We start from the raw sequence: 25,624 nt of genomic DNA, 5'->3' as shown, positions 1-25,624 counted from the left end.
TGTAATGTCTCTTATTAAATCCAAAACCCAGGGGCATTTTTTTATATTAATCCTGGGTAATAAAACCAAGAAACATAACTTTATTTGTCGCAATTTCAGACATATAAGACACCATAATTAATAATGGCTTGTATGGTTAAGATGATGTCGTTGTAGGCTTATATCGAAACAATATTGTAATGATTTTTGCATAGCGACGAATAAGATATGCAAATTACTGAATTCTTCTGAGAATAGGAATGCTACAAATACTGCACTTGAGGGCGGTCTATCAATTAACTGGCAATGATCAGGCGGCGTAGGAAGCGCAACACGTGACTTACGAGGCTGGCGAAGATACAGGGCTGACAGCCCCATTCGAAATACACGGTTAGCCATTACAAATGGAAAATTAACATACTTGCAGTGGGGTACTTTGTCGTACCCCGACGGTTTTAGAGTAAGATAATTTTGCTTTGACAACACATAACAAATTTAGAATTGTTTGTGACGATTTCATGATTATGTGTTAATCCAATGGCGACCTCAAAATTGGCGATATCGCTTCCATCACCGCCTGCAATTTTGTTCTGTTCATTGTGAACTATGATTAAGTGGAGGATATGAGGTTTATTGATGGTAATACATTCAACAGAATCCCGTGTGTAACATGATTTTCATATGTCGTTAACTACCTCATTCTTCGCCATGCAAAAGCAAGTCGGACAATCGTTTTGAAGGATCCAAAACTGCACACTACAGTGATAATACTTCTAAATTAATTACTAGAAACAACATGTACATTAACTAAATCGGTTAACTTGACATTTAAACCAAAGAAATCCATGACAGCTAAATAATGCACATAGTTAATTGTTTTTGTTTTTATAACTATAGTTTACAATTAACAACTCATCAACATAGTTCAATGTTGCTCACAACAGTTACACACAAACATACTTGGGGCTATTCCAGTTGAAATCCACACTACCCCTGCGGAAAATTTTGGAAATATCTTCCACAGGGGAGTATGTTTTTTAAATGTAATTGGTCAGGGTATATCATTTTGAAACCCATACTCCATCCCCCTTTACCTGTAATATAGGTATAAGATATTATCTTCCACAACTGGAGTGAGTATTTCGAATGGAAGTTACCCAACTGACTGTTTTATTTGAAACTCACACTCCCTCTGTGGAAGACTTTAGCTAAATCTTCCACAGGGGTAGTGTGCAATTTAAACGGAATAGCCCATTTACGACAAACGTAATGTCCAGTAATTAGAAAAAAGTCAATCAAAACCAAACAAGTGTTTTGCCAAATGTAAAACACATGTTTTCTAAGGAAATAAGGTTCACTCGCCGAGATAAAATACGAAATCAAGATTATCTTAAGTGACTTGATCACGTCACAGAATGCTGAAATAAAAGTTGGTTTTTCAGAGAAAATGTGGTTTTTCATCATACTGCACACACGTTCTGTTGATCAAATAACTTTATTTGTAATAATTGGACATTAAGCCTGACATGGCCGTGTTTTTTGTCTTAGATTAAATACAAACGAATCATAATAATAGCTTAACTCGTATACTTCTCACACTTCACTGATAAAAATATGTTATTGTTTACAACATTTGTGATTGTGTTTCTGTATTCACACGTCATGAGTGGTTTCAAATTTGTTAGGAAAATGAATTAGCTCTATACAATTCTCCGCTCAGCACTGTCTCTGAATTTGTAGTCAAATGTTCAAAAATACTGCCCGTTTAAGCCATTTGGGCTAACTACCAACACGTATGAAGATTCATTGAATAACTGAATATCGAATCTTTGCAGCAGATTTTGGTATAGTTGTAAATAAGCACTTAAAGAGAGAATGAGATGGAGATATAGAAGGATAGAAAGACAGAAAGAGGTAAGATAGCGAGAGACGGACAGATATCGGTTGTTTGATGTGATCATTTATTAATTTTTCTAACAAAACATATTATGTTCAGACCCGGATAATCCCAATAGTATTCCCACTAATATACACATATAATTTATAGCTATTTTAAACATAGATTCTCGTTTCTATATCAAATTATTCATCTTTTCTTTTATTTATTCTATAAACTGCACATTTGTGTGAAAATTGAGGGCGCTATTTACATACATTTTAAATTAAAATTAGCCAAATAATATGAGTTATTCCTTACATTTCATGATAAAAAGTTTTTGAAAATTTCCTTGCCATTTATTAGTCTTTTTCTGATGTTCTAATGCCATTATACAAGTGTTACCCTTCTAAAGATGCAAATAAAATTTACGATAAACTAACGCCATCATTGTTCGCCTTTTCTTTAAAATGACTACAGTTTACATGCCATCAAACAACCGGTGTTGGAGAGAGAAAGGCTCAGCAGGGGAGAGGGGAGAGCAATTAAGAGAGAGAAAGAGCGAGCGAGAAAGACAGAGGGATATGGGAGATACAGAATATTTCACCCATACATGTTAAGACTATTATAATACCGAGCTACACATTAATATAGTTTATGTTTTACAATAAGCCTACGCTATCTGATCTCAGAATTAAATTGTTCTTCCTGTAATAGCTGCCGTGTGTCAAAGTTTTTTTTATTCATTATTTCCATTATTTCTCCTTTTGCTTTTACATTATATCGACGGTACAATTCTTGTTTTCATACAAAAGTTTTCTCTTATACATTCAGCTTCAGTTTGTATGATATTTTCTTCTACGTTTAACATGGATTTTTCATAAGGTATCTATTGCAATTAAAACAATTTAATCTTAAGGTAGCGAATAGCTCCTTTATTTTATAATGAGTCACAATGATATGAATTAGCACCTTAAGTTAAAATGTTTACCATCCAGATTCATATGTGATTCGCGTCACACATGTTGATCGCAAAAATTTGCCACTTAACCACAAACTCTTAACCTGCTGTTAAAAAACTACGCCCTTTCCCTACAGGAAATGCCTCAAACCAAAATCGCACTTACACCGCTATCGCCTCTGCCATACCACTAAAGATACAGTGCTTGGATTTTGAAGTCATTCCCTTATATTAGCATTATTTCATTATTCATATTATTGAAACTCAATGGCTGTACTTACCAGACTTGTAACGACTGAGTCATGACTCGAGACTCGACTTTTCAAAAATGTAATGACTCGACTCAGATCTTGTAATTTTCTCCATAGAGATTGTACAGTAGCTTACAGTGACTCGAGTCATTTGACTCGACTCGACTCGAGCTATTGCTAGAAATGACTCGACTCGGCCATGAAATGACTTGACTCGTTACAACTCTTACAACATCACTGACGGCTTTACCACTATGCAAACGGTGCAGGTTGTTACAACCGCATAGTAACGAATCCGAGATAACTGTCTTTTTGTTTTTGTCTATAGAGGGCGACGTTTACTTCTTTTGCCATGTTTGCTTTTCAAAGCCGTTTTTTGCCAATGTCGCTGCTCGCTTTCGGCGAATCGCCCAGTGTGCACTTCAATAGGACCGTATCATTAATATAGTAATCTGCTATTCGTCCGAGTATGCGAAAATTGCGACGAAGTATGAAAGAGTCTCTTCAATCCAAATCGCACGCATACCACCGTAAAATTAAACGATGCATCTTCCATATTCATTCGGGTTACGTAACTATACGGACCAAGCTTAGTTCAAAACTGGTCCAATTTATACTATATAGACGAATCCAACGAGCCAAGTAATGGTCAGGATTTGGTCGGCCATCTTTGGTTTCCCGCTAGCACCAACCTGGTGTTTTGAGCGCCCAGTTGTGCAAATAAAAGCCGCCGAACTCCTAGAGAAGATGCAAAGACGAGGAGGGTTAATAGAATAGTATATACAATAGACGTAATCCTGTCGCATCTATTCATACATAGTCCTTTTGTTCATCCATTTGTACATCTATGAATAGATGCGACGGGATTACCTGCGGAATTATCTCTATTGTATTATTCTATTAACCCTCCTCGACCTTCTCTAGGTGTAAGGCGGCTTTTATTTAAACAACTGTTGGAACTGTATTGTGTTGTAATCATTTTATTTGTCTACCTGTGTTTTCGCGGAAGGTGTAAAACGGGTGATGGAATGCAGTTTAAAATTTCCGCCAAGGCCGAATCATTTCACATTTTGGATGCATTGTGGCCGACGGGGACCCAACTAAAGGCTGCTGGTCAGGTGTAGGAATGCGTGTATTTGGATTCGTCTATAGACGAATCCAACGAGCCAAGTCATGGTCAGGATTTGGTCGGCCATCTTTGGTTTCCCGCTAGCACCAACCTGGGGTTTTGAGCACCCGATTGTGCAAATAAAAGCCGCCTAACACCCGGGCCTAACACCTAGAGAAGATGCAAAGACGAGGAGGGTTAATAGAATAATAATATACAATAGAGGTAATCCTGTCGTATCTATTCATACATAGTCCTTTTGTTCATCCATTTGTACATCTATGAATAGATGCGACGGGATTACCTGCGGAATTATCTCTATTGTATTATTCTATTAACCCTCCTCGACCTTCTCTATGGTTTAAGGCGGCTTTTATTTGCTGTTGGAACTGTATTGTGTTGTAAACTTCTTTTGTCTACCTGTGTTTTCGCGGAAGGTGTAAAACGGGTGATGGAATGCAGTTTAAAGTTTCCGCCAAGGCCGAATCATTTCACATTTTGGATGCATTGTAGCCGACGGGGACCCAACTAAAGGCTGCTAGTCAGGTGTAGGAATGCGTGTATTTGGATTCCTCTATATCCGCCAGCGAACCATTGTGTTGGTTTGAAGTTACTCACTATTTTAAATATAGTATCGTCTTTAATGTGTATTATCCCAGCAAACATAAAACGTTTTACAGAAAACGTTTTTTGTCGGGTAAAAGATATAAAAACGTTTTAATAACGTACCAAAAACATTTGTGAAAGCTTGATGCAAAACATTCTGACATAATCTTATTTAAGAGTTGACAAAATATTTTGCAAAAACGTTTGCCAAAAATATTTTACAATAACATTTTGACATTTTTAAAATGTTGCTGTACCGTTTATTTCAAATAAAACATTTTAAAAACGTTTTCACGACCTTTATATAACCTCACATTTACATGTTATTAAAACGTTTTGAATAAACCCAAAATTATGTTCATAACACATTTATAACGTTTTAAAAACATTTTTATGTTTGCTGTATAACCTAATTAACGTTTCAAACGCCAAACCACACTTACACCATCACCGTATAGGCAAGTTATAGCCTTTGACGAAGCACCACTAAACCGTAGCCATATGGTGCGTAATCTCAGTAAACAACGTTCGTTGTATCTGATCCAGAAAATGCACTTACTTGTATACGTTTCAGCAAACACTGTTGCCTTTGTCAACACTTGATGAGGAGTGACTAACTGCGTCTACTTACAACCGACGCTCGATCAGATACAACGAACTTTGTTTACTGAGTTTACTCTACTGATCCTGATGAATTTGTTCAATCATTTGGTGCGTAGGTTTTGAAGCTACCCCTTATTATCAGCATTCAAAACCATACGTAACAACAGCAATAATTCGAGATAAATTTACAACAGAATATAATTATATTATTATTAAGTTGTTTTGTTGTTTTTTCAACCTCTCCGAAAAACAACGACCGTGAACGTTTTATCACCACATTCTTTCAGCGCCTAGATATTACACGATTCACGATTACTACATGAACTATTATGTACATATAAATTGAATTTAACAATTGTTTGCAAAATGACCACATCATATCAAATAATTATCCCACCTTTTATACTGACATACAAAATACTCATCAAATAACTATGTTTAAGATCACAAAAACGAGACATCTCAATCCTCTACGATAAAAATTATTTTCTAATAAATATACTATCATGGTAATCTTCGGAACATTATTTTCATGATACAAGCATAAGAAATAGCACCTCTTCTGTTCAGTGGTATAGTTATTTTGAAATAAACACTACTTGCTCTTTTTATACAACAAAAGATTTACAATCTTTTATCAAATATTATTATACACTGCAAAAACAAGTGTTTATATTTAAACACCATATTGTGTTTATCAGAGCAACACTTAAAAAACACATAATTCATGTTAATGGTCTAACACTAATGTTAATTTTTCTAACACTAATGTTCATAAATTAACACTTGGTGTTATATTACAAACATTAGTGCTTGTAATATAACACCAAGTGTTAATTTATGAACATTAGTGTTAGACCATTAACATGAATTATGTGTTTATTAAGTGTTGGTCTGATAAACACAATATGGTGTTTAAATATAAACACTTGTTTTTGCAGTGTAGTCTTTCCTTCATAGGGACTCCAAGCAGTAGAGACCACAACATATTAATTTTAATCCAGTCGAAAAAACCACTGTTCAGAAAGTGATACATACGTTTAAATTTCAAAAAAAAAAAACCTTCACTTGTACAGGGAATGGAAATTAAATGTTTTTAACTGTCTTTAATTTCAACTCAACTCATCTGATGGTTTTGTCGAGAACTGAATGATTTAAATTCAAATCGCAGCTGCGTAGTACTTTTTAGACTGTGGATTACTCGTTCGTCCACTTACTGAATTCGTCCGTGGAATAACCTTGAAGCGCATTCTCCAGAATCTGAAACAATAAGAGGTATAAGAAAACTACAATGTTAAATGATTGTTAACCCCCTGAGCACTACCTGCCGATCTAACATTGCCTCTGATTGGTCAATTACATGTTTTCTTCACTTTAATCGCCAATCAGAATGGAGCTTTGTAAATAATTCACCCCAATTTTTTTGATTGGTAACATTATTCTGACAATGTTGCTGATTGGGCCAATTGATAATGAAAACTTCTTTTTGGCCAATCGGCAGGTAGTTAAGAAAAATGCGAAGTTAAAAGCAAAATTTGGACAAAAGTGAAATTCGCGGTTTTCTAAAAAGACCACTAATCTCAAGTAAGAATGCATCATCTTCTTTGTTCAGGAATAAAAATCAAAACTCAACCGGCGGTTGCCGCCGGTTCTATCCGGTCAACAGCCGGTCGAGTTTTGATTTCATCCCTTAGCAAGTGTTAAGTGTTGGCAAACATGTCAAAATCAGGCATTTTTAAACACAAATATCAGGCTGATTCCATGCAGACATATACCCAGCAAACACAAAAACGTTTTTAAAACGTTTTAAATAAGTTTTTTGGGTTTTGGTTTAGGTAAAAACGTTTTAATAACATTAAAATGTCGGGTTATATAAAGGTCATAAAAACGTTTTGTATGAAAACACACTACAACAATATTTTTAAAATGTTTTCGAAATGTCATTGTAAACTATTTTTGCAAAATATTTTTGCCAAATATGTTGTCAACACTTAAATAACATTATGTTAAAATATTTGCACCTAGCAAACACAGAAATGTTCGTATTATGTTTTGTATAAAACGTTTTAATAACATTTAAATGTCGGGTTATATAAAGGTCGTGAAAACATTTTAAAACGTTATTGTAAATATTTTGGGCAAACGTTTTTTGCAAAATATTTTTTCAACCCCAAAATAACATTCTGTTTAGAATGATTTGTACCAAGTTTTCAAAAATGTTTTTGGAATGTTATTAAAACGTTTTTATACCCATTATATAACCCGACATTTAAATGTTTTCTGTAAAACATTTGTGTTTGCTGTGCAGTAAATTACCAACAAATGTTATTTAATGTTATGAAAACGTTTTATACCATTAATGTACCCTTTATATAACCCGACATAAAACGTTTTCTGACAACTTTTTATAACCTTTTGCGAATGATGTCGAAAACGTTTTGTGTTTGCTGGGTAGCTCCCCCTCCCACAAAAACACAGTATTCGCTATTTACTTACAAAACTACACGTTAACCGATTTTTTTGCAAGAAAATTCAAAATACCCTCCTTTGGGGATTGGTGCTATTGCGATATTGGCTGGAATATGGCGAATATATATATGACCAGTTATTTTTGTTTTTTCGCTGGTCTTTGCCACGGGTTTTTAAGGCACTGTGCACGCATAATGAAAATTTAAAAATAAATAAATTTTGACCTAAATTGCTCCAAATTATATATTATGGCTACAATATATGTTGGTGTTTTAGAACATGATCGTATCAAAAACTATAGGGGAGACCGGGGCAAGTTCGCCCTCGGGGTAAGTCCGCCCACCCCCATGTTTCTGATCTCGTGACTGCTGGAAAAGTACAATGATGATGTAATTAGCTGGCACACGTCATAGCTACATTAAGTACCCAAGAAAACAAGACAGTCCGACACTTCTCGCCACAGAAATTATCGTCAAAAAACGTTTTTGAGTCAAGGAAGTTTACATTTTTGAATTTAGTAATATTGTAATAATCTCAAGACCTTGCAGAGACGGTATTCGTTCTTATATTTATTTGGAAGGTGAACGTTTTGCCCAACATATTATGCAATTAAAAGATCGACATATTGTGTTTAGTAGGCATAACACGAGGTAAAGAAAAAAAGTAGCGTTGGGGCAAGTCCGCCCTGTATGTGAAGGGGCAAGTCCGCCCTGTGTTTTCCCCAGGCGGACTCCCGGGGCGGATTCGCCCCATCGGCGTATTATGCAAAATATTGATAATAATACCTTTAAGAAGAGTAAAACTACATGCACGCATATTTTCTAAAGTTAAGTGGTATCAGTATTACTCATACCACCGTTTATGCCCTAAAACCATAAATGCCGAAGTTGTAAATAAAGGTTTTGCTCATTTTGGACCCCTACATTTATTAGCTTACATTATACCCCTCCATTAAATTTATAATTGTTTTGCAATATTATAACCTTTTCTTTTTATCAGGGCGAACTTACCCCACCATAGGGGCGGACTTGCCCCAGCACGGGGCAAGTCCGCCCTGTCATCGTGATTTATTATTTTCCCTTCTCCTGTCGTTACTGAAAGCTCAATGTCCTTACAACTGTGGTAGTATTTAGCTATAGTATACAGCTTAAAAATGTAAAAACTATAGCCTTCTAACATGAGAATTGTCCTCTCTAGGCGAGATTGAAGAAAATAGGGCGGACACGCCCCGGTCTCCCCTACCAATATAACATTCCCGGCCATAAGAACGTACATTTTGTAAAGTATAGGAATTCCGTGAGAAATTCTCTATGAACTGAATGTGTCACTCCCATATATGAATGAAAAATAATCAAAATTTTGTTTGTTTTATTATTTTCTTCTTTTGCCTGGGTTACTCATTCAGTGGATGTTTTAAAACATCTTCCATGCATGAGACCGAGGTGTACAAAATACAAAATATTTATTTAGTACCCCTCTACCCCTCAAAAAAACTAAAACATGAGAGGAACTGATAAAATCATTTCTACAAATGACTAATGGTATACCGTAAAACATTCACATTGCATAATGAAAGACGCTCAATTACCTACATAATGAAAAGGCTCTCAATTACCGCATAATATGTTTAAAAACCCGGTTAAACCAAGAAAAAAGGAGTATCATTTCTTGGCATTTTATGCAAAAGTAAGTCTGTGGTGAAATGCAGGTCAAAATTCAAACCAATTCTGACACGGAAATCATCATTCGTCGTCACGAACTAGAACCTCTCTAATGGGAATGTAATGGTTCCAATGTATTTAAGGCGAATTGATGACAGGAGCTTTAATGTTCAGTTTTAGTCTAATAACTAGAAACACTGAAGTATTTATTTTATAGGAAATTAGTCAAGGGAGCCAATAATCGTATTTATATTTCCATAGGTCTTGAGGTTTCTAAGGTAAGGCTAATAATATATCAAAACGAAACAATTTGGGCGGTTTCTCCCTCCCGAGAAAAATCATACACATGGTCACTCTAAAATTTTAAACACTTTTTTGGTAACAGTTCTTGAACACCATAATATGTTCCACTATTGAACACTGGTGTTCCAAATATGAACGGCAGTGTTCAAGGTGGTGTTCCAAATATGAACGGCAGTGTTCAAGGCGGTGTTCTATATAGGATAGGTTTGAACATCAAGTGTTCAATAAAGTGGAACAAACCTAGAACGCTATCTTGAACACTGCCGTTCATTTGAAACACAACCTTGAACACTGTCGTTCATTTTTGGAACACCACCTTGAACACTGCCGTTCATATTTGGAACACCAGTGTTCAATAGTGGAACATATTATGGTGTTCAAGTGCTCTTACAAGAAAAGTGTTTTAAAAGGTGTTATTAGTGTCCTAAAATGTTAGAGTGAGGAAATGACACCCCTTATCAAGCCTAGACTGCTGGATTGACGACTGAGAAAACTACGTGGAAAAAAAGTGACGGATTTTGCAACAGGATTCCTGTGGCATAGAGCATGCGCAGTTGTGTCCAAATTGACCTTTTGACCGAGTTTGTTGTTTTTAGAAGTTCAGAGCGCGATCTTGTCACATCGGCGCGGTACAGCGACGCAGTACGCGGGGGCCGCTAGTCAGTCGCGCTACGGCGCACAACTGAAGTCGCATTGAAAAGTTTTCAGAAGTCCGTCATGATATTGGCTGTAAGATAATCAGTCAGTCGTCACTACCATAGACATATCACCTAGACCTGTAACTGCCCATCCCTAACCATGGCAGTAGGTGAAGCCTCGTATCCAAGGTGATTTTGGTCGGGTGGTCGGACGCGTAGAAATTAGCGTTCATGTCTGGAGAGAAAAACGCGCTCGTTTGCGTGATTGTTGGCCATTATCGCTCGCGTCAAATGCAACATGTTCCATACACGCGAACAAATCTGCTTGCTTGCGTCCGGGTATGCGTCTTTGTCAAACTCAAAGTCGTTGCTAAGCAGTGTCGGCTTCACTACGCGAACCAAAGTTCTAGGTCTAGGTACTTGTTTGTCTGGGGTCACTACGAAGCATACACAGTACATGCGAAGTGTAGACGGCTGATTGGAATTAGTCTATATCAAGCCTTGGGATCTCCTTTATAGAACCATGTCATGTCCATTGTGTGTCAACTTTATTTGTCTCAATATTTGAGTGCAAACACCACTAGGCCATACTCCCTTCCAATCCGCCTTAAAGACGTGATTGTATTATACATGTATACGGGGATACAATCGAGCAAAATATGTATACGCAAGAAGCGTCCATAACATCAGTTTTACTTTTATTAGTTATTTACCAAAACAGAGCCGAATCTCTAGACATTAATGTAAATGTGGCAAAAATGTTGTCGACATTTTCAAGTGCTTTTGGCAAATGAGTTGTGTTATCTATTGGGAATGCAACTGCATAACAATGTTTGGGCTGATTTGCGTTTTTTTAGGAAAAGTTATTTACATTTTCCTCTTAAGGTCACGCGACACAATAACTCAGTTTTTGAAGAGTTTATTGGAACATTTTTGTCTGAAAGTAACAGTATCAGTCATCTTAAAAGTAACAATGGTTCTATAAACTGCGCACAAAAAGTATCCGTACACTTAAAACAAAAGCAATATCTAAACCTAAATTACCAGCATAGCAAACACGAAACGTTTTCGACATCATTCGCAAAAGGTTAGAAAAGGTTGTCAGAAAACTTTCAAATGTCGGGTTATATGAAGGGTATATAAAGGGTATTTACATGCACTTTTCTTTCGAAAACACGCTAATTATGCGCACAGCGAGTGAGTGTTGATCTGTTACGCTGTAAGGAACCTGTTACAAAAGCCGATGGGAATCGCCCTGAAGGCAGAAATGTACAAAATGTGTCATTTTTGAAAGGCTCTCAATTTCCATTTAAATCGGTATCACTTGAGGGAAAAAATCGCATAGTTGCGAATGAGGTGTCAAAATACGCAGTACAAAATTATTGATTACTTTAGGCTGAGTAAAAAAATTAACAAGTTTAGTGTCCCCGCCCTCCTCCTTTTTTGGAGAATTTCCAAATTTCTTTTTATTTGGTTAATTTTTATTTTATTCACAACTTCTTCTCAAAGATGTTTGAGAAGTTGACATTTTGTATACAGCCTTACAAATGTATAAGACACATTTCAGAAGAGTTTGTGATCACAGGAGGGATCTACCTTCCAAAACAAAATAAAAAGTGTCTCCTCCTCATTTTCGGATACGCTACACGTGTTTTTATTTTTACTTGGCCTTATTTGGTTAGGTTTTATAGTGTCTTTAAGACATTGCTTTTGTTTGTACGGATACTTTTTGTGCGCTTAGAGGCTCTAAGTAATTCAAGAAATTCACTTTCAGTGCAACTGGTCTTGCATGGTCTTCGGAAATGTGTGCCAAATATTCGAAAGAAAGGGGTTTTTGGCACTTATTCGGTCTTCACGCACGCATCATATACAGGAAAAATAAGACATTCGTTGAACAGTTCGGAAATCCTGAAATCCTTGACATATTTTATTTAAAAAAAATAATATGTGCCATTTCCGTGGTTTTAAAATAAAAATTCTTTACTTTTCTGAGGATATGTCAAGAAGTTTTCAAAAAGGTCTTTTCTGTTTAATCGTTGCTTTAAAACAAAAACGGAGAAACTTGGTTCTCGAGTTTCGCGTTTGGTTAATCGTGGTACTTCAAAACGATTACTCAGCTGGTCTGTGTAATGCGTGTATCACTCAAGACCGGAAAGAACTTTGACTAGAGGACTGAAGTATTTCGTGATTCTAGCATCCTCTTTTTATACAATGTTTCAGTAGATATTCACGAAAACAGCTTATTCCCAAAATTTCAGTTGATTCCGACTTTTGCGTTTACGAGTTTATGCATATGATTTTGTGCATGCTCCATAGGCCACTGTGTTGTAATTTTGTTATGTTAACATTAAGGGATCTAAAATGAGCGTTTATTGCGTTTCGACAGTATTTTTGTGCGACATGAGAGCACCTCAGACCTATCGAATTGCATTCTGAATACGAAGCAAGTCTTTCTGATATCAAATAATTTTAATTTTTTGAAAATCACAATATAATACAAATTTTATCACAAATTATAAAAATTTGATATTTTTCAAATTTTTGATATATAACAGTCCTCGAAGTGAATTATATAAATCTAATGATATATTCTTAAAGTGTATGTAGCAGGGAGGAAAAGCCGACGGTCAATTGAAAATTTTGACCTTTCATATTGAAGATATGGATTTTTTTCCCAAAAAGACCTAATTTTTTTTGGTGTTTTGGGAAAAAAATCCATATCTTCAATACGAAAGGTCAAAATTTTCAATTGATCGTCGGCTTTTAATCCCACCTACATACACTTTAAGTATAAATCATCACATTTATAAAGTTCACTTCAAGTACTGTTAAATATCAAAAATATCAATTTTAATGATTTGCCATAAAATGTGTATTAAATTGCGAATTTCAAAAATCAAAATTATTTGATATCAGAATGACATTCTTCGTATTCAGAATGCAATTCGATATGTCTGATGTGCTCTAATGTCCCAAAATAAATACCGTCCAAACGTTCATACCCCAGCCCTTAACATACCAACGTATAAAATTCATTTGACGATACTTTTACCAAGCGAATGAATCTGAAAGAATATTTTTTCAAGAAGGGGGGGGGGTCGAGTGAGTATGTGGATCATGAAATGACCTTTTATGATTTAACAATACTAATTATTTGTAACAAGAAATGTCTTTGAAAAAGACAACGCCATGGATGAAGTTCATGTTTCATAATTTTACATTGACAAGTACTTGGAATGCTAGTAATTTTTCAATACTAATTATTTGTAAAAATCGAAGAAGTAAAATCACGTAAAGCCTGAACCAATGGCATGATTGTTTTTATTAAAGAGATTAAGATCATTCACAAGGTCACTTCTTGTATAGATCCGACAAACTGATGTGCAAAATTAATTAAACATATATCCGACTGAATTCTTATCGGAAATACGCACATCTTTTATACTAAAAGAAAAAATTGGTACTTTCAAAGTTTTCATTCATTTCATTCATAAAATATTTATAAAAGTTGGTATAGGTTTTGCGATTGGCTTTTAACCACTTTCATTTTAAAGTGTTCAAAGATGAAATCATGTCCAGGAATCATGTCCATGCATTTTAGTCATACTCTTAGTCCAGACACACGAAAAAACATCCAAATGTCACTTGTTACCTACATTTGACAATTTCCGGTCAATTTTAATACAATTTTATGTTTTGATTGTGGATGTGAATTCCACAAAATGTGCTATTCCATTTAAAATCACACTACCCCTGAGATATTTTCAAATGTAATGAACACATTAGGCAGCTCCATTTGAAACTCACCCTCCCTCAGTGGAAGATTCAGGTTGAATGTTTCTTAAAAGGTGTATGAAATTCAAATGGAGCTGCCTAATGTGTTCATTCCATTTGAAATTACCTCCCATGTGGAAGATATTTCCAAAATCTTCCACAGGGGTAGTATGGAATAGCCCGATTACAGTGCAGCATATTATGTCAAAACTCACCATCCAAATTTGATACGAAAACTTAAATCAGTCATGAATTTAGAATTCATTAAGTATAGTCGAATGTCAAATTCTCATAATATTTCAGTGACTTAAATAAACATGATTGTTCACGATATTAATATCTCAATTGAAAATGGACATCTTGTTATCAAATATCTGTCGGAAAATATTGACGGAGACGACGAGACGTCCTGTAATGTGTTGACTTTCGTGTTCCTATTGTACCGATTGAACATAAGAATAACATAACACGAAGATTCTGGACATCTGTAGCACAAATTGGTCACTTTTTAACATTTTCATTTTAAGGTTAAGGAATGTCCTTCTGATATCAAATGATTTCATTTCGCGATATTTTACAATTTTTTTTTCAAATTATTAAAAATATTTTTGACATAAAACAGTCCTCGAAGAAAACTGTATAAATGGGAGGAAAAGCCGTTCATCATTTAAATATAATATTAGGTGTTTTGGGGAAAAATGTAGGCATATGCTATATCTTCAATACGAAAGGTCAAAATTTTCAAATGATGGACGGCTTTTCCTCCCAGCTACATACACTGTAAGTGCATATCATTAGATTTATAACGTTTACTTCGAGGACTGTCAAATGTCAAAAATATAAAAAATATCAATTTTTAATAATTTGCCATAAAATTTGTATTATGTCGCGAATTAAAAAAAAATCAAAATTATTTGATATCAGGAGGACATTCCTCATATTCAGAATGCAATTTGGTGTGTCTGATGTGTTTTCAGGTCCCACAAAAATACTGTGCAAACGTTGCTTTCCAATTCCTTAAGTAAGATATATTAATTGAATCAATTACATCAGAATAGTAAGCTGTAAAATTTTGTTACATCCGATACATGGTATATAGTCAGGTTCAAACAAAGGATCAATAGTAAACAACAAACTAAATATAACAAACAAACAAACAAGCAAATAAATTGTTTAATAATAATATGTCAATGGGTGAAGAAACAAGATTGAATCATAAATCAACTGACAATTTTACAGTGCAATATTATTAAACAAAAAGGCGTCAGAGGGCAACCAATGTGTTTTCTGTAATTCCATTTGTTTTCATATGGTTCATTAGCGGTCCTACAAACGAGTATTGGCCATCGGCGGACATGATTAATGGAATAGGGTGCGACAATTACAAATGAGTATTGGCCATCGGGAGACATGATTAATGGAATGTGGTGCGACAAATAAGGATACTGATCTACTTTAGACAAAACTGGTTCACAGAATATAGACCCGTTGAACAGATACCAATCAATTTGGGACATATTTCGATTCAAATGCGTAAGTAGAATACTGAAGATAGGGGCGTAGTCAGCTTTCTTAGTGGGGAGCAGAGGGGGGGGGGGGGCAAAATTCAAATTTGAAAATAATTTTCCGGTTGCATCATTTTGACCCGGTATTATCGGTGGGGTGTATAGGCTATTATAGCGGGGTTTTAGAGAGACATGTAAACGTCTTCATGCTTCCAAAAAGGACTATTGTGACAAAAATGTGCGCACGTAACCATGGTAACACTAGTGTATTTTACACTATTTTGACCAATGAATTGATCATGATGATCGGGGCGAGCTTGCAATGGGAAACGGGCTCCGTGTCCCCCTTCTTTTCCTTCGCATTCCCGATTTTCTCTTTCATTTTGTTTCCAGAGGGACACTTTTCTCTTTCTTTTTTTTGTCAGGGGGACACTCTGCCCCACATAACCCACCCATCGCTGACTATTATACTACTATACTTATGGGACAAAACAAAACTAATCAGTGTCGAAGTGCGAACAAGGTGGAAGTGCATGGATTTAGACATGTTTTAGGATAGAGGACCACAACCATTGCATAACAGCAATGGCATGGACTCCTGATAAAAAAGAAAAACTGGACGCTCTACATCTCTAAAACAACTTGTCGGCGCACAGAATAGAAACACTATAACAGGGTGGAGGAGCCGGAAAGATTGACCATGGATAGGGTGCGCTGGAAAGAGAGGACACTGTAGCTTCATTATGGGTCACTTTAAGGGAACGTTAAGGGAACGTTTAGGGAATGTTAAGGGAACGATAAGGGGAAAATAATTTTCCCTATCTTTATGGATAGATCACTTTATGGATAGATCACTTGCTGAATAGATCACTTTATGGATAGATCTGGATATGTGTACTTATTAACGTTCCCTTAACGTTCCCTTAAAGTGACCCATAATGAAGCTCAATGTCCTTGGTGTGGGTCACTTTATATGGGTCACTTTATGGGTCCCTTTATCGGTCACTTGGTCCGAGGAGAATGTGAGGTGAGATCTTACGTGTATTGGCCATCATAAAGAATAAAGTAGTGCGACAACTATAAGGATACTAATCTACTTCATACAAAACTGGTTCACAGAATAGACCCAGTGACCGTATTCATAATCAATACTTTCTTTAAGTGCAATATTTCCCTTAAGAAGAGTTTCCCATATTATACAATAAGACAATAGTGGAATCCTTACATTTTTGCGCTGACAAAGTACAAAGTATACATTTTAAGGTATGACATGTTTTAAAGGTGTGTGATTCGATTCTCAGCCTGAACACCACACATGACCTCATCAAAATACAGATTTTGGTATCAGTGAAAGATCATACAATCGGACCCCCCTTTAAAGGAAGTCTCCGGCAATCATAAAAACAATTATGCTTTTAATGTACTGTTAGAAAAATAATTATTTAAAACAAACTCATATTGACCATAAAAACGAATAAAAACAGCCAGCTCTCAACACGCGATATTCAAAATTCCCGCGCCGAAATTGTCTAGTGCAATGACGTAATGGTTATTTGTGCTCAATTGTCGTCACCCTTCATTGTATTACTAGAACGTCATTGCACTGGGCAATTTCAGTGCCCGGGAATTTTGAATATCGCATGTGAGAGACGGTTTTTATAATTATACATTTTGATGGACAATGTGAGTTTGTTTAAAATAAAATCACGTGATTCGTGCTTGATAATTATTTTTCTAACATATAAGGCAAAATGTTGTGATTTGCGGGCGACTTCCTTTAATGGACGTAGTATTATTATGAGCTCCTTTAAATAACGTTAAAGGAGTCAAATCTATAGCAATCGCTTTCATTTGTTAAGAATTCACTTATATGATAAAGGAAATCCATATAGAAATAATGCACTTAAATGTCGACTATGAACATGGCCACTGTACCTGAATTATTTCCGTTCTTAAGCGAGGTGAAACTCTTCTAAGTACGTTTTCTAAAATGCACGTTCTGGATAGATCTGGATCTGTGTACTTATTAAACTGTATCAAGAAAAGATGAAAAGATTGAATTTGTATTAGTATGACGAACCTTGTAAAAGAGTGCCTATATACCAGCAAACAGTATAACGGACACGAACACATACATTATTGGTCCCAAGATGATGCAAGTACTTGCATAACGTAGTTTTACCGCAATACGGATTACCACTGTGTTGTACTTTTTACCGTAAGTTCGCATGTAGCATTCATATGTATATGGATACGTACAAAAAACGAATACAAACACGCATTTATTACTGTAACCATATACATTAACACCCTTAAACGCAATAATCTGGATCATTGTACTTATATAAACTGAAAAGATCAAAAGATTAAACTTGCAGTATTCATGGCAAATGATCTGGAATGTAGCCCCATAAGCCCAACATTTAGATATTATGGTTTATAGTCTTCCCATACCAGTAAATACTATTACTACGTATTACAAAGATACTATGTTGGTCCCGAGATGAAGCAAGATATAGTACTTGCATAACGTAATTACCATTATGTTTATTTGTTTGTTTGTTTACCAAGGTTGGTCCGTAAGGGACACGCGCTTTGTACTATTTATAAGAAGTTCACGTATAATCCCCGCCATAAAAACACATACAAATACCCACGAAAAACTACATTCAGTATATACACTCACCCCCATATCCAGCCTTCACATACTGATTGATACCGGTACTTATTATTATGTATCAATCAAAAATATGAAAAGATTGAATTTGCATTAGTATGGCGAACCTTCTAAGAAAGCGTATAATAGTTGTTGATTCTTAATATTTCCCTTAAAAGAAAACACGTGATTGACGTAGTTTTACCACGGATACCACTGCGTTGTAATTTGTAAGTTATACGTAAACGCACATAAAACACGTATATAAGCATATACTTTTAAGTAGTTGTGGGAGAAGACCCCCCCCCCCCCCCCAGTAACACCATTGTACATCAACACACTCCACACGATATTCTTGCTCTTTATACTTATTAAACTGTATCAAAAAAAGATGAAAAAAATATGGAATTCATATTAGTATGTATGGGAGAGCATACATCATTGTAACAGTGGTGGATTTTTAATCCTCATACTTCTAAAATATTATTTTCAGAGACATACCTCAGTCATACTTTTATTTAGCAGGAAGATATTTATATTCATTATATGATCTAATTTTACTAATAAAAACATTTTGGAAAAAAGTCCATTACTTCCTTACAGTCATTGAAGGGCAGCATAATAAATGTTATGAAGACACCAAGATAGACAATACTATATTGGTCTCAAGTAGAAAGCAAGTATTTGCATAACGTAGTTTTACCACAATACGGACTACCACTGTGACGCGACGAACTTCGTAAAAACGCACCAACATGCAATATTTAACACTCAAACCCGCATTCAGAACGTAACCAGAGTAAATGTTAGGAATAAATCTGAGACAGACATACTATTATTGGTCTCAAGTCAAGAAGAGTGCAGGATTCATTAATGTAGTTTTACCTCAATCCGGATTACCATTGTGTTGTACTCTTATAACATTAATTTGGGATTGTACTTTTTATAAGGACATTTTAGCTTTAGCTTGTATTTTGTATAATCTTTGCCATATGAGTTCAATACCATTTAATATGTTATTGATTTACCATGTGTAAGATGTAAATTTACTATGTATCAATATGTATTACAGTATTTTATAATTGTATGAGGGCCTGCTTGGAAAGCAGTGCTTGACACTGAAGTGGAATTACCCTCAATAAAGAAAGATTATTATTATTATTATTATTATTATTATTAAGTTCAAGTAAGTATACGGAAACGCATAAAACATACAATACAAATATACTCAAATTCAGGCTGTAATAACAGGCATCCACACCCACCCCACCCCCACACACCCCCACATACCTCACACACCCCACCCCACAATCATTAATGTAATAGAGTGAATAGAATAGAATGCTCATTGATAGATCATTTGGAGTGATTTATTTACTCTTTTGAGAGTGGATGTTACTTCATTCATTATTATTTTAGGAACTTTCTATCATGAAATAGCTAAAATTTCACTATTTTTCTAGACACTGCTTTGGTATATTAATCTCGGCTTTTACATTTAGGGCACATCCCCACCACCCACACTACAAATACAAATACGTGTAACACCTATACCCACATAGTCACCCAACACAATCCACACACGTTTAACAAAATCAACAAGAACTATTTGAATGGCATAGACAATAAATATTTGAATGACGAGAAAACGTACGCTCGTAGTGCATGTAGTAATTCGCCTTAAAGGGACATTCGGTGATTTTGAGTTTAAACAAAAAAATGTTTGCACAAATTTTGTTTTTATACAAGATAACTACACAAGCTTACACAAACACACGACAATGTGTGAACTTGAACAAAAATTATTTTGACATGTCACATGGGTCATTAATTATAGGTTAATAAATGCATATCACACTTGTTGGGAGTGAAATTGTACAAAATAATGGGAATAATGCACGCGTACTAAGAAGTCGATGCGTCTAATTCAAGGGGGACTGTATTAGACGCATCAACATCTCAGTAAGTGCATTATTTTGTACAATTTCTCGAGCAACAACACGCATTTATTACCCTATTTCATACACGGGAAAAGAAACCGTGATTTTTGCTGTTTTTATAACAAAATTATCACTATAAATGTTGGAAAATAGAACCAAATATATATCCGTGTACTTTTCTAACCGCTTTTCTGATTGGCTGCTTTGATATAGAAGTGTATGAATGTCTTTTAAGGCACCCTGCTGGGATCACAATTGTAATTATGTTATTGTATCTAACAAACTGAAGCAGACGTTGGAAAAAATGAAAAACACAGTGTTCACACAAAATAGCATAACACTTTCACAGATCACGATATCCACAACTTGTGAGTATTATACAAAGCGTCCAAAAACAGAAACCCTTTCACAGAAAATGTCTTTTTATCTAAGTGTGAGTATTACACAAAGCGTACAAAAACAATTCCTTATACAGGTGATATTAGTCCACACAAAATGGTAACAATATATAAATGATTTGCACTTCAAAAACATGTTTTTAACCAAAACCCTTAGCTTTCGAGTTTTAAGTATAGTGATCAAAAAATGCCAGGTCCTATCATTTTCACAAATCATGCTGTTTTGTACAAATATACATAATTGTTGCAACTTTTCTACTGTTAATGGTTAAATTATGGTTGTACCACATCATCAAAATTTGACATCTAAAAATCTAAGAATTTCAGTTGACCATTCCCATCACAAAATCTGTAAATGTACCTTTAAAATAAATTCCAATGCATGATTTACCCTAACTTGTTCACGCACACATAACATGTTCTAGTTTGGGCACTCCATGTCATTGCGTAAATGGTTCTTTGTAATTTGTCGCTTCTTGTCAACACATTTACCGTGTCTACAGGAAAAAACACCATAATTGACATGCAATTTTTCTATATTCAACATTATACTGGTTTCATACTTTCCTGTCGCTTGCCGCTCAGACGATGAATTTGCTTCACTGCGCAGTCGCACCAGAAACGCTATAGCCGCGGTGATCAGCGGCAAGCCGATATGCACCGCTCCGACGTATGAGAACAAAATACGATTTTGGAGCGGTGCAGAGCGGCAACATTGGCTTTCAGAGTCATGCCGTTGCCGCTCGACGGTGTGCCGCTCCCGGTGCCGCTCCGCTTGCAAAAAATACAAGCCGCATGGTGAAGTGTCACGCGGCAGGAAGTATGAAATCAGCATTCTAATGGATATTCGACCCTTTAGCGATTCCTGATAGCTATTGTGGCATTGTTAACCCAGCACGTATACCCCGTATCTGTTTCATTTTTATGAATTAAAAATTTGCAAAAAATTAATATACAAAGTCTAAAGGCACTTAAGATAAACATTATTGAAAAATATCATTGTTTGCAATCAATATTTATAGAATTTGCTGGAGGGTTCTCTCTCCAAATTCTTATTAAGCCCAATTATTAATGACGCAAATGATATTTTAACCTGATATCTGAAAGCAAGTATTTGTTGTCTCAAATGATTTTGTTCAAATTAACAAATGTTTAAAATTTTAAAGCAGTTTTAAAGTATTAATATTTTGTCAGTTACAAAGTCAAACGTTTATGATTTACAACAGTGTTAATGTTATAGGGGTCCATTTCTTCAGGTGCATATTTATCGCAGTATAGTCTTTTTATTATTATGTTTAAAACACAAATAAAATCTCACGGAAACAATGCATGGCCACAGGCGTAAATAAAGTTTCTTTAAAAACAAACTTTATTCTTTCCAAAAAATTAACAAAACAGAAAAAAACTAGCTTGACGAATTCTACTTTGCTGATCAATGTACTCATAATGGGCTATTCCAGAAAATAGATGCACACCCCCTATAGAGGAGTTCGGATATCCAGACTTTTTGACCGGTCAAGATTGTTGGAAATCCAGGCTTTAAAAAGAGTTCACAGGCGAAAAAATCCAGCAGAAAAGTAGTTCAAAATCTGAAATCCTCAATTTGAGAGGCTCATTAGAATATTTCCGAGATTTTTCATTCATTTAATTACATTTCCAAGCTTTTCCCAGTAACATTGGCTACTGGAATTCCAGTCATTTTCAAAAAGCAAACTTAGACATCCAGACATTTCATTTATTGATCAGTTACTCCTCTATAGGGGTGTGCATTTATTTTCTGGAATAGCCCAATGTCAACGCCCGCCGGAAATCTTCGACTTGATCACAACGTTTTCGGATAGAAACGTTTGCACGGAATTTGTTGTGGGACCTGAGCAAATCACTATTCAGACACATTGCATTCTGAATACGAGGATAAAAATATAACAATTTTTAATTATTTGCCATAAAATTGAATATCGTGAATTTCAAAAAATCAAAATTATTTAATATCGGAAGGACATTTCTCGTATTCAGAATTTGGGGATATGTCTGATGTGCTCTCAGGTCTCACAAAAATACTGTGTAAACGTTGCTGTCCGATTCCTTAATCAATTTCTAAATGCAATAAAAAGTGTATTTTTCCAGATAAAAAGGAGATCTTCATCGAAGGTCATCTATGCCCGTTATACCCTTCTCATCAATTTCTCTTCGCGTACAAGAAAATAATGATCTAAGCAGCTACCGTACCCTATGTAAGTGCTTCATAGTTCATACCCTGAAACAAAAAGAATTTGCCCATTATGACATGCACGTGTATCCACAGACCCGCCTCTGCCTATCACAAGTTCTTCCAATATACAGATCTCATTAACAGAAAAAAGTGCGTGAACATGGTGAAAGTGCGTGAAAATCTAAATTTTCCGCAGGGTGTTATAGTAATCCTACTCATTCATTTAAAAATAGAATAAATCTGTATGGATGTAACGACATTCCATTATTTATATGACTGGTATATTTTTTGAATGCATGAATAATGAAAGAGCTTAATTTCTAGTACACTATTTTTTTCCGCTCACCTAGAACGTTTTCCCTAGGTCGACTTGCGTTTTTCAACAGAAGGTGATGCTGTGATGATATCTTGTCTACAATCGAGAAAGCATTGTGAACATGGTTAATGTTTATGTAATGTTTAACTTTATGTGATGTTTAATGCAGATCATTCGTAAAAGACAAGTTTTATGTGAGACAATTGATAGAAATGTAAAAGAAAACTGACGATGCCATTGGTATCGTAATTTTCATAAACATCTCAAAAAAAGTAACTAACCTCCCTTAAATAATGGCCATTATTCAAAAAGGAGCTATCGTATTACAAATCTGTAAAATGCGTTGGGCGCAGAATTTATTTCTACGCATTTTGACACCTCATTTGATACGATAGCCCAGAAAACAATAAAACACCGGTCAATTTAATGTAGTGAGGTCCAGATTTGAAAGTTGCACTTACGTACAATACAAAAAACACTCAGATATCATTACACAGATTTCCTTTCATTATACTGAATACAAAATCAATGCAATTTACTGCAACTTTCAAATCTTGGGTTACATTGATTTAAATGTACGCTGTGACGTCAATATTTAGTCAATTGCTACAAATGAGGTGTCAAAATGTGCAGAAATAAATTCTGCTTCCAACGCATTTTACAGATTTGTAATACAATCGACCGTTTTTGAATAATGGTCATTATTTAAGAGGGGTTAGTTACTTTTTTTGAGATGTTTAGTTGTCCTGCATGCGTGATTCTCATACTAGTATCAAGCACACAAGATAACTAATCCTATATGATGTAATAAATTGTGTCACATACGGGCAGTGTTTAATGTTTAAGACAAAATGTAATTTTGGGATATTAAGAATCTTATATTATATTTCAGTAGATATAATTTCATTTTGTTTTGGTAATGCCCAAGTGTCATTATCAATCAATGTTTTAAACATTAATGGAATTGAAAAATCAAAAGTGAATTATATTACGAGATGTTTGAACGAATGACCGAAGGTTTTTAGGTAATTCTTTGCAACCACGTACAAAAGTGAATCATATTAAGACAGGTTTCACTTGAGACCAAATGTAAAAGTGAAGGTCTTCGCTAGGGTCAATGATTCTTCAATGAATGCTGTTGTTGTGATTTGAGTCGAATTATTTTTGTTGGCGATTGCTGCAATTAAGCATCTCAACGTATTCCAGCCTTAATTCAGTTTGAGATGAAAATGTTGATGCATCAAAATATATTAGCTAACATTGGTAGACATTTTTAATTTGGACGAAAATTGTTGGAAATCTATACGTCCGATTCATTGTTAGACCTTTGGATATGTTGGATACCGTTGGATTTAATATGTTCCTGACATTTGCCAGAATATTTGTTCTTATCGTATATATAAGTAACAATGCGTTCCCATTCTCCGCAGTGAATTTAGATTTCTCTTTCCTCGGATGCGCCCACACATAATATGAATGCGTAAATTGGTCAATTAGGGAAAAGTGAATCATATTAAGAGAAGTTTCACTTGAGACCAAATGAAATGTAAAAGTGAAGGGCTTCGCTAGGGTCAATGATTCTTCAATAATAGCTGTTGTTGTGATTTGAGTCGAATTGTTTTTGTTGGCGATTGCTGCAATTAAGCATCTCAACGTATTCCAGCCTTAATTCAGTTTGAGATGAAAATGTTGATGCATCAAAATATATTAGCTAACATTGGTAGACATTTTTAATTTGGACGAAAATTGTTGGAAATCTATACGTCCGATTCATTGTTAGACCTTTGGATATGTTGGATACCGTTGGATTTAATATGTTCCTGACATTTGCCAGAATATTTGTTCTTATCGTATATATAAGTAACAATGCGTTCCCATTCTCCGCAGTGAATTTAGATTTCTCTTTCCTCGGATGCGCCCCACATAATATGAATGCGAAAATTGGTCAATTAGGGAAAAGTGAATCATATTAAGAGAAGTTTCACTTGAGACCAAATGAAATGTAAAAGTGAAGGGCTTCGCTAGGGTCAATGATTCTTCAATAATAGCTGTTGTTGTGATTTGAGTCGAATTGTTTTTGTTGGCGATTGCTGCAATTAAGCATCTCAACGTATTCCAGGCTTAATTCAGTTGGAGATGAAAATGTTGATGCATCAAAATACATTGTTAGAAATTGGTAGAAATTTTGAATTTGTATAAAAATTGAAGGAAATCAATACTTCTGATTCATTAGGCATTTGGACAGTTGGTTTAAATATGTTCCTGACATTTGCCAGAATATTTGTTCTTATCGTATATATAAATAATAATGCGTTCACATTCTCCGCTGTGAATTTCGATTTCCCTTTCCATTGTTTTCTGATCGATA

General features: G+C 35.1%; 1 protein-coding gene across 2 annotated transcripts in view; it reads right to left on the bottom strand.

The window, feature by feature from the left end:
* Positions 1-6,239: 6,239 nt before the first annotated feature.
* The window catches only part of LOC140141813 (uncharacterized), a 75,176-nt gene continuing 55,791 nt past the window's right edge, over positions 6,240-25,624 (bottom strand). For both annotated transcript variants that reach the window (XM_072163678.1, XM_072163679.1), the window contains exons 4-5: positions 17,670-17,765; positions 6,240-6,644 (exon numbers count right to left, since the gene is read on the bottom strand). In XM_072163678.1, coding sequence (XP_072019779.1) covers positions 6,582-6,644; positions 17,670-17,765 — 159 coding nt within the window. In that variant the 3' untranslated portion in view covers positions 6,240-6,581. The remainder of the gene's footprint in view (positions 6,645-17,669; positions 17,766-25,624) is intronic.

The sequence above is a fragment of the Amphiura filiformis genome, chromosome 20, assembly GCF_039555335.1.
Source record: "Amphiura filiformis chromosome 20, Afil_fr2py, whole genome shotgun sequence".
In the NCBI taxonomy this organism is placed as follows: domain Eukaryota; kingdom Metazoa; phylum Echinodermata; class Ophiuroidea; order Amphilepidida; family Amphiuridae; genus Amphiura; species Amphiura filiformis.
The sequence above is the reverse complement of the archived record's forward strand: the minus strand, read 5'-3'. Positions and strand labels throughout refer to the sequence as shown.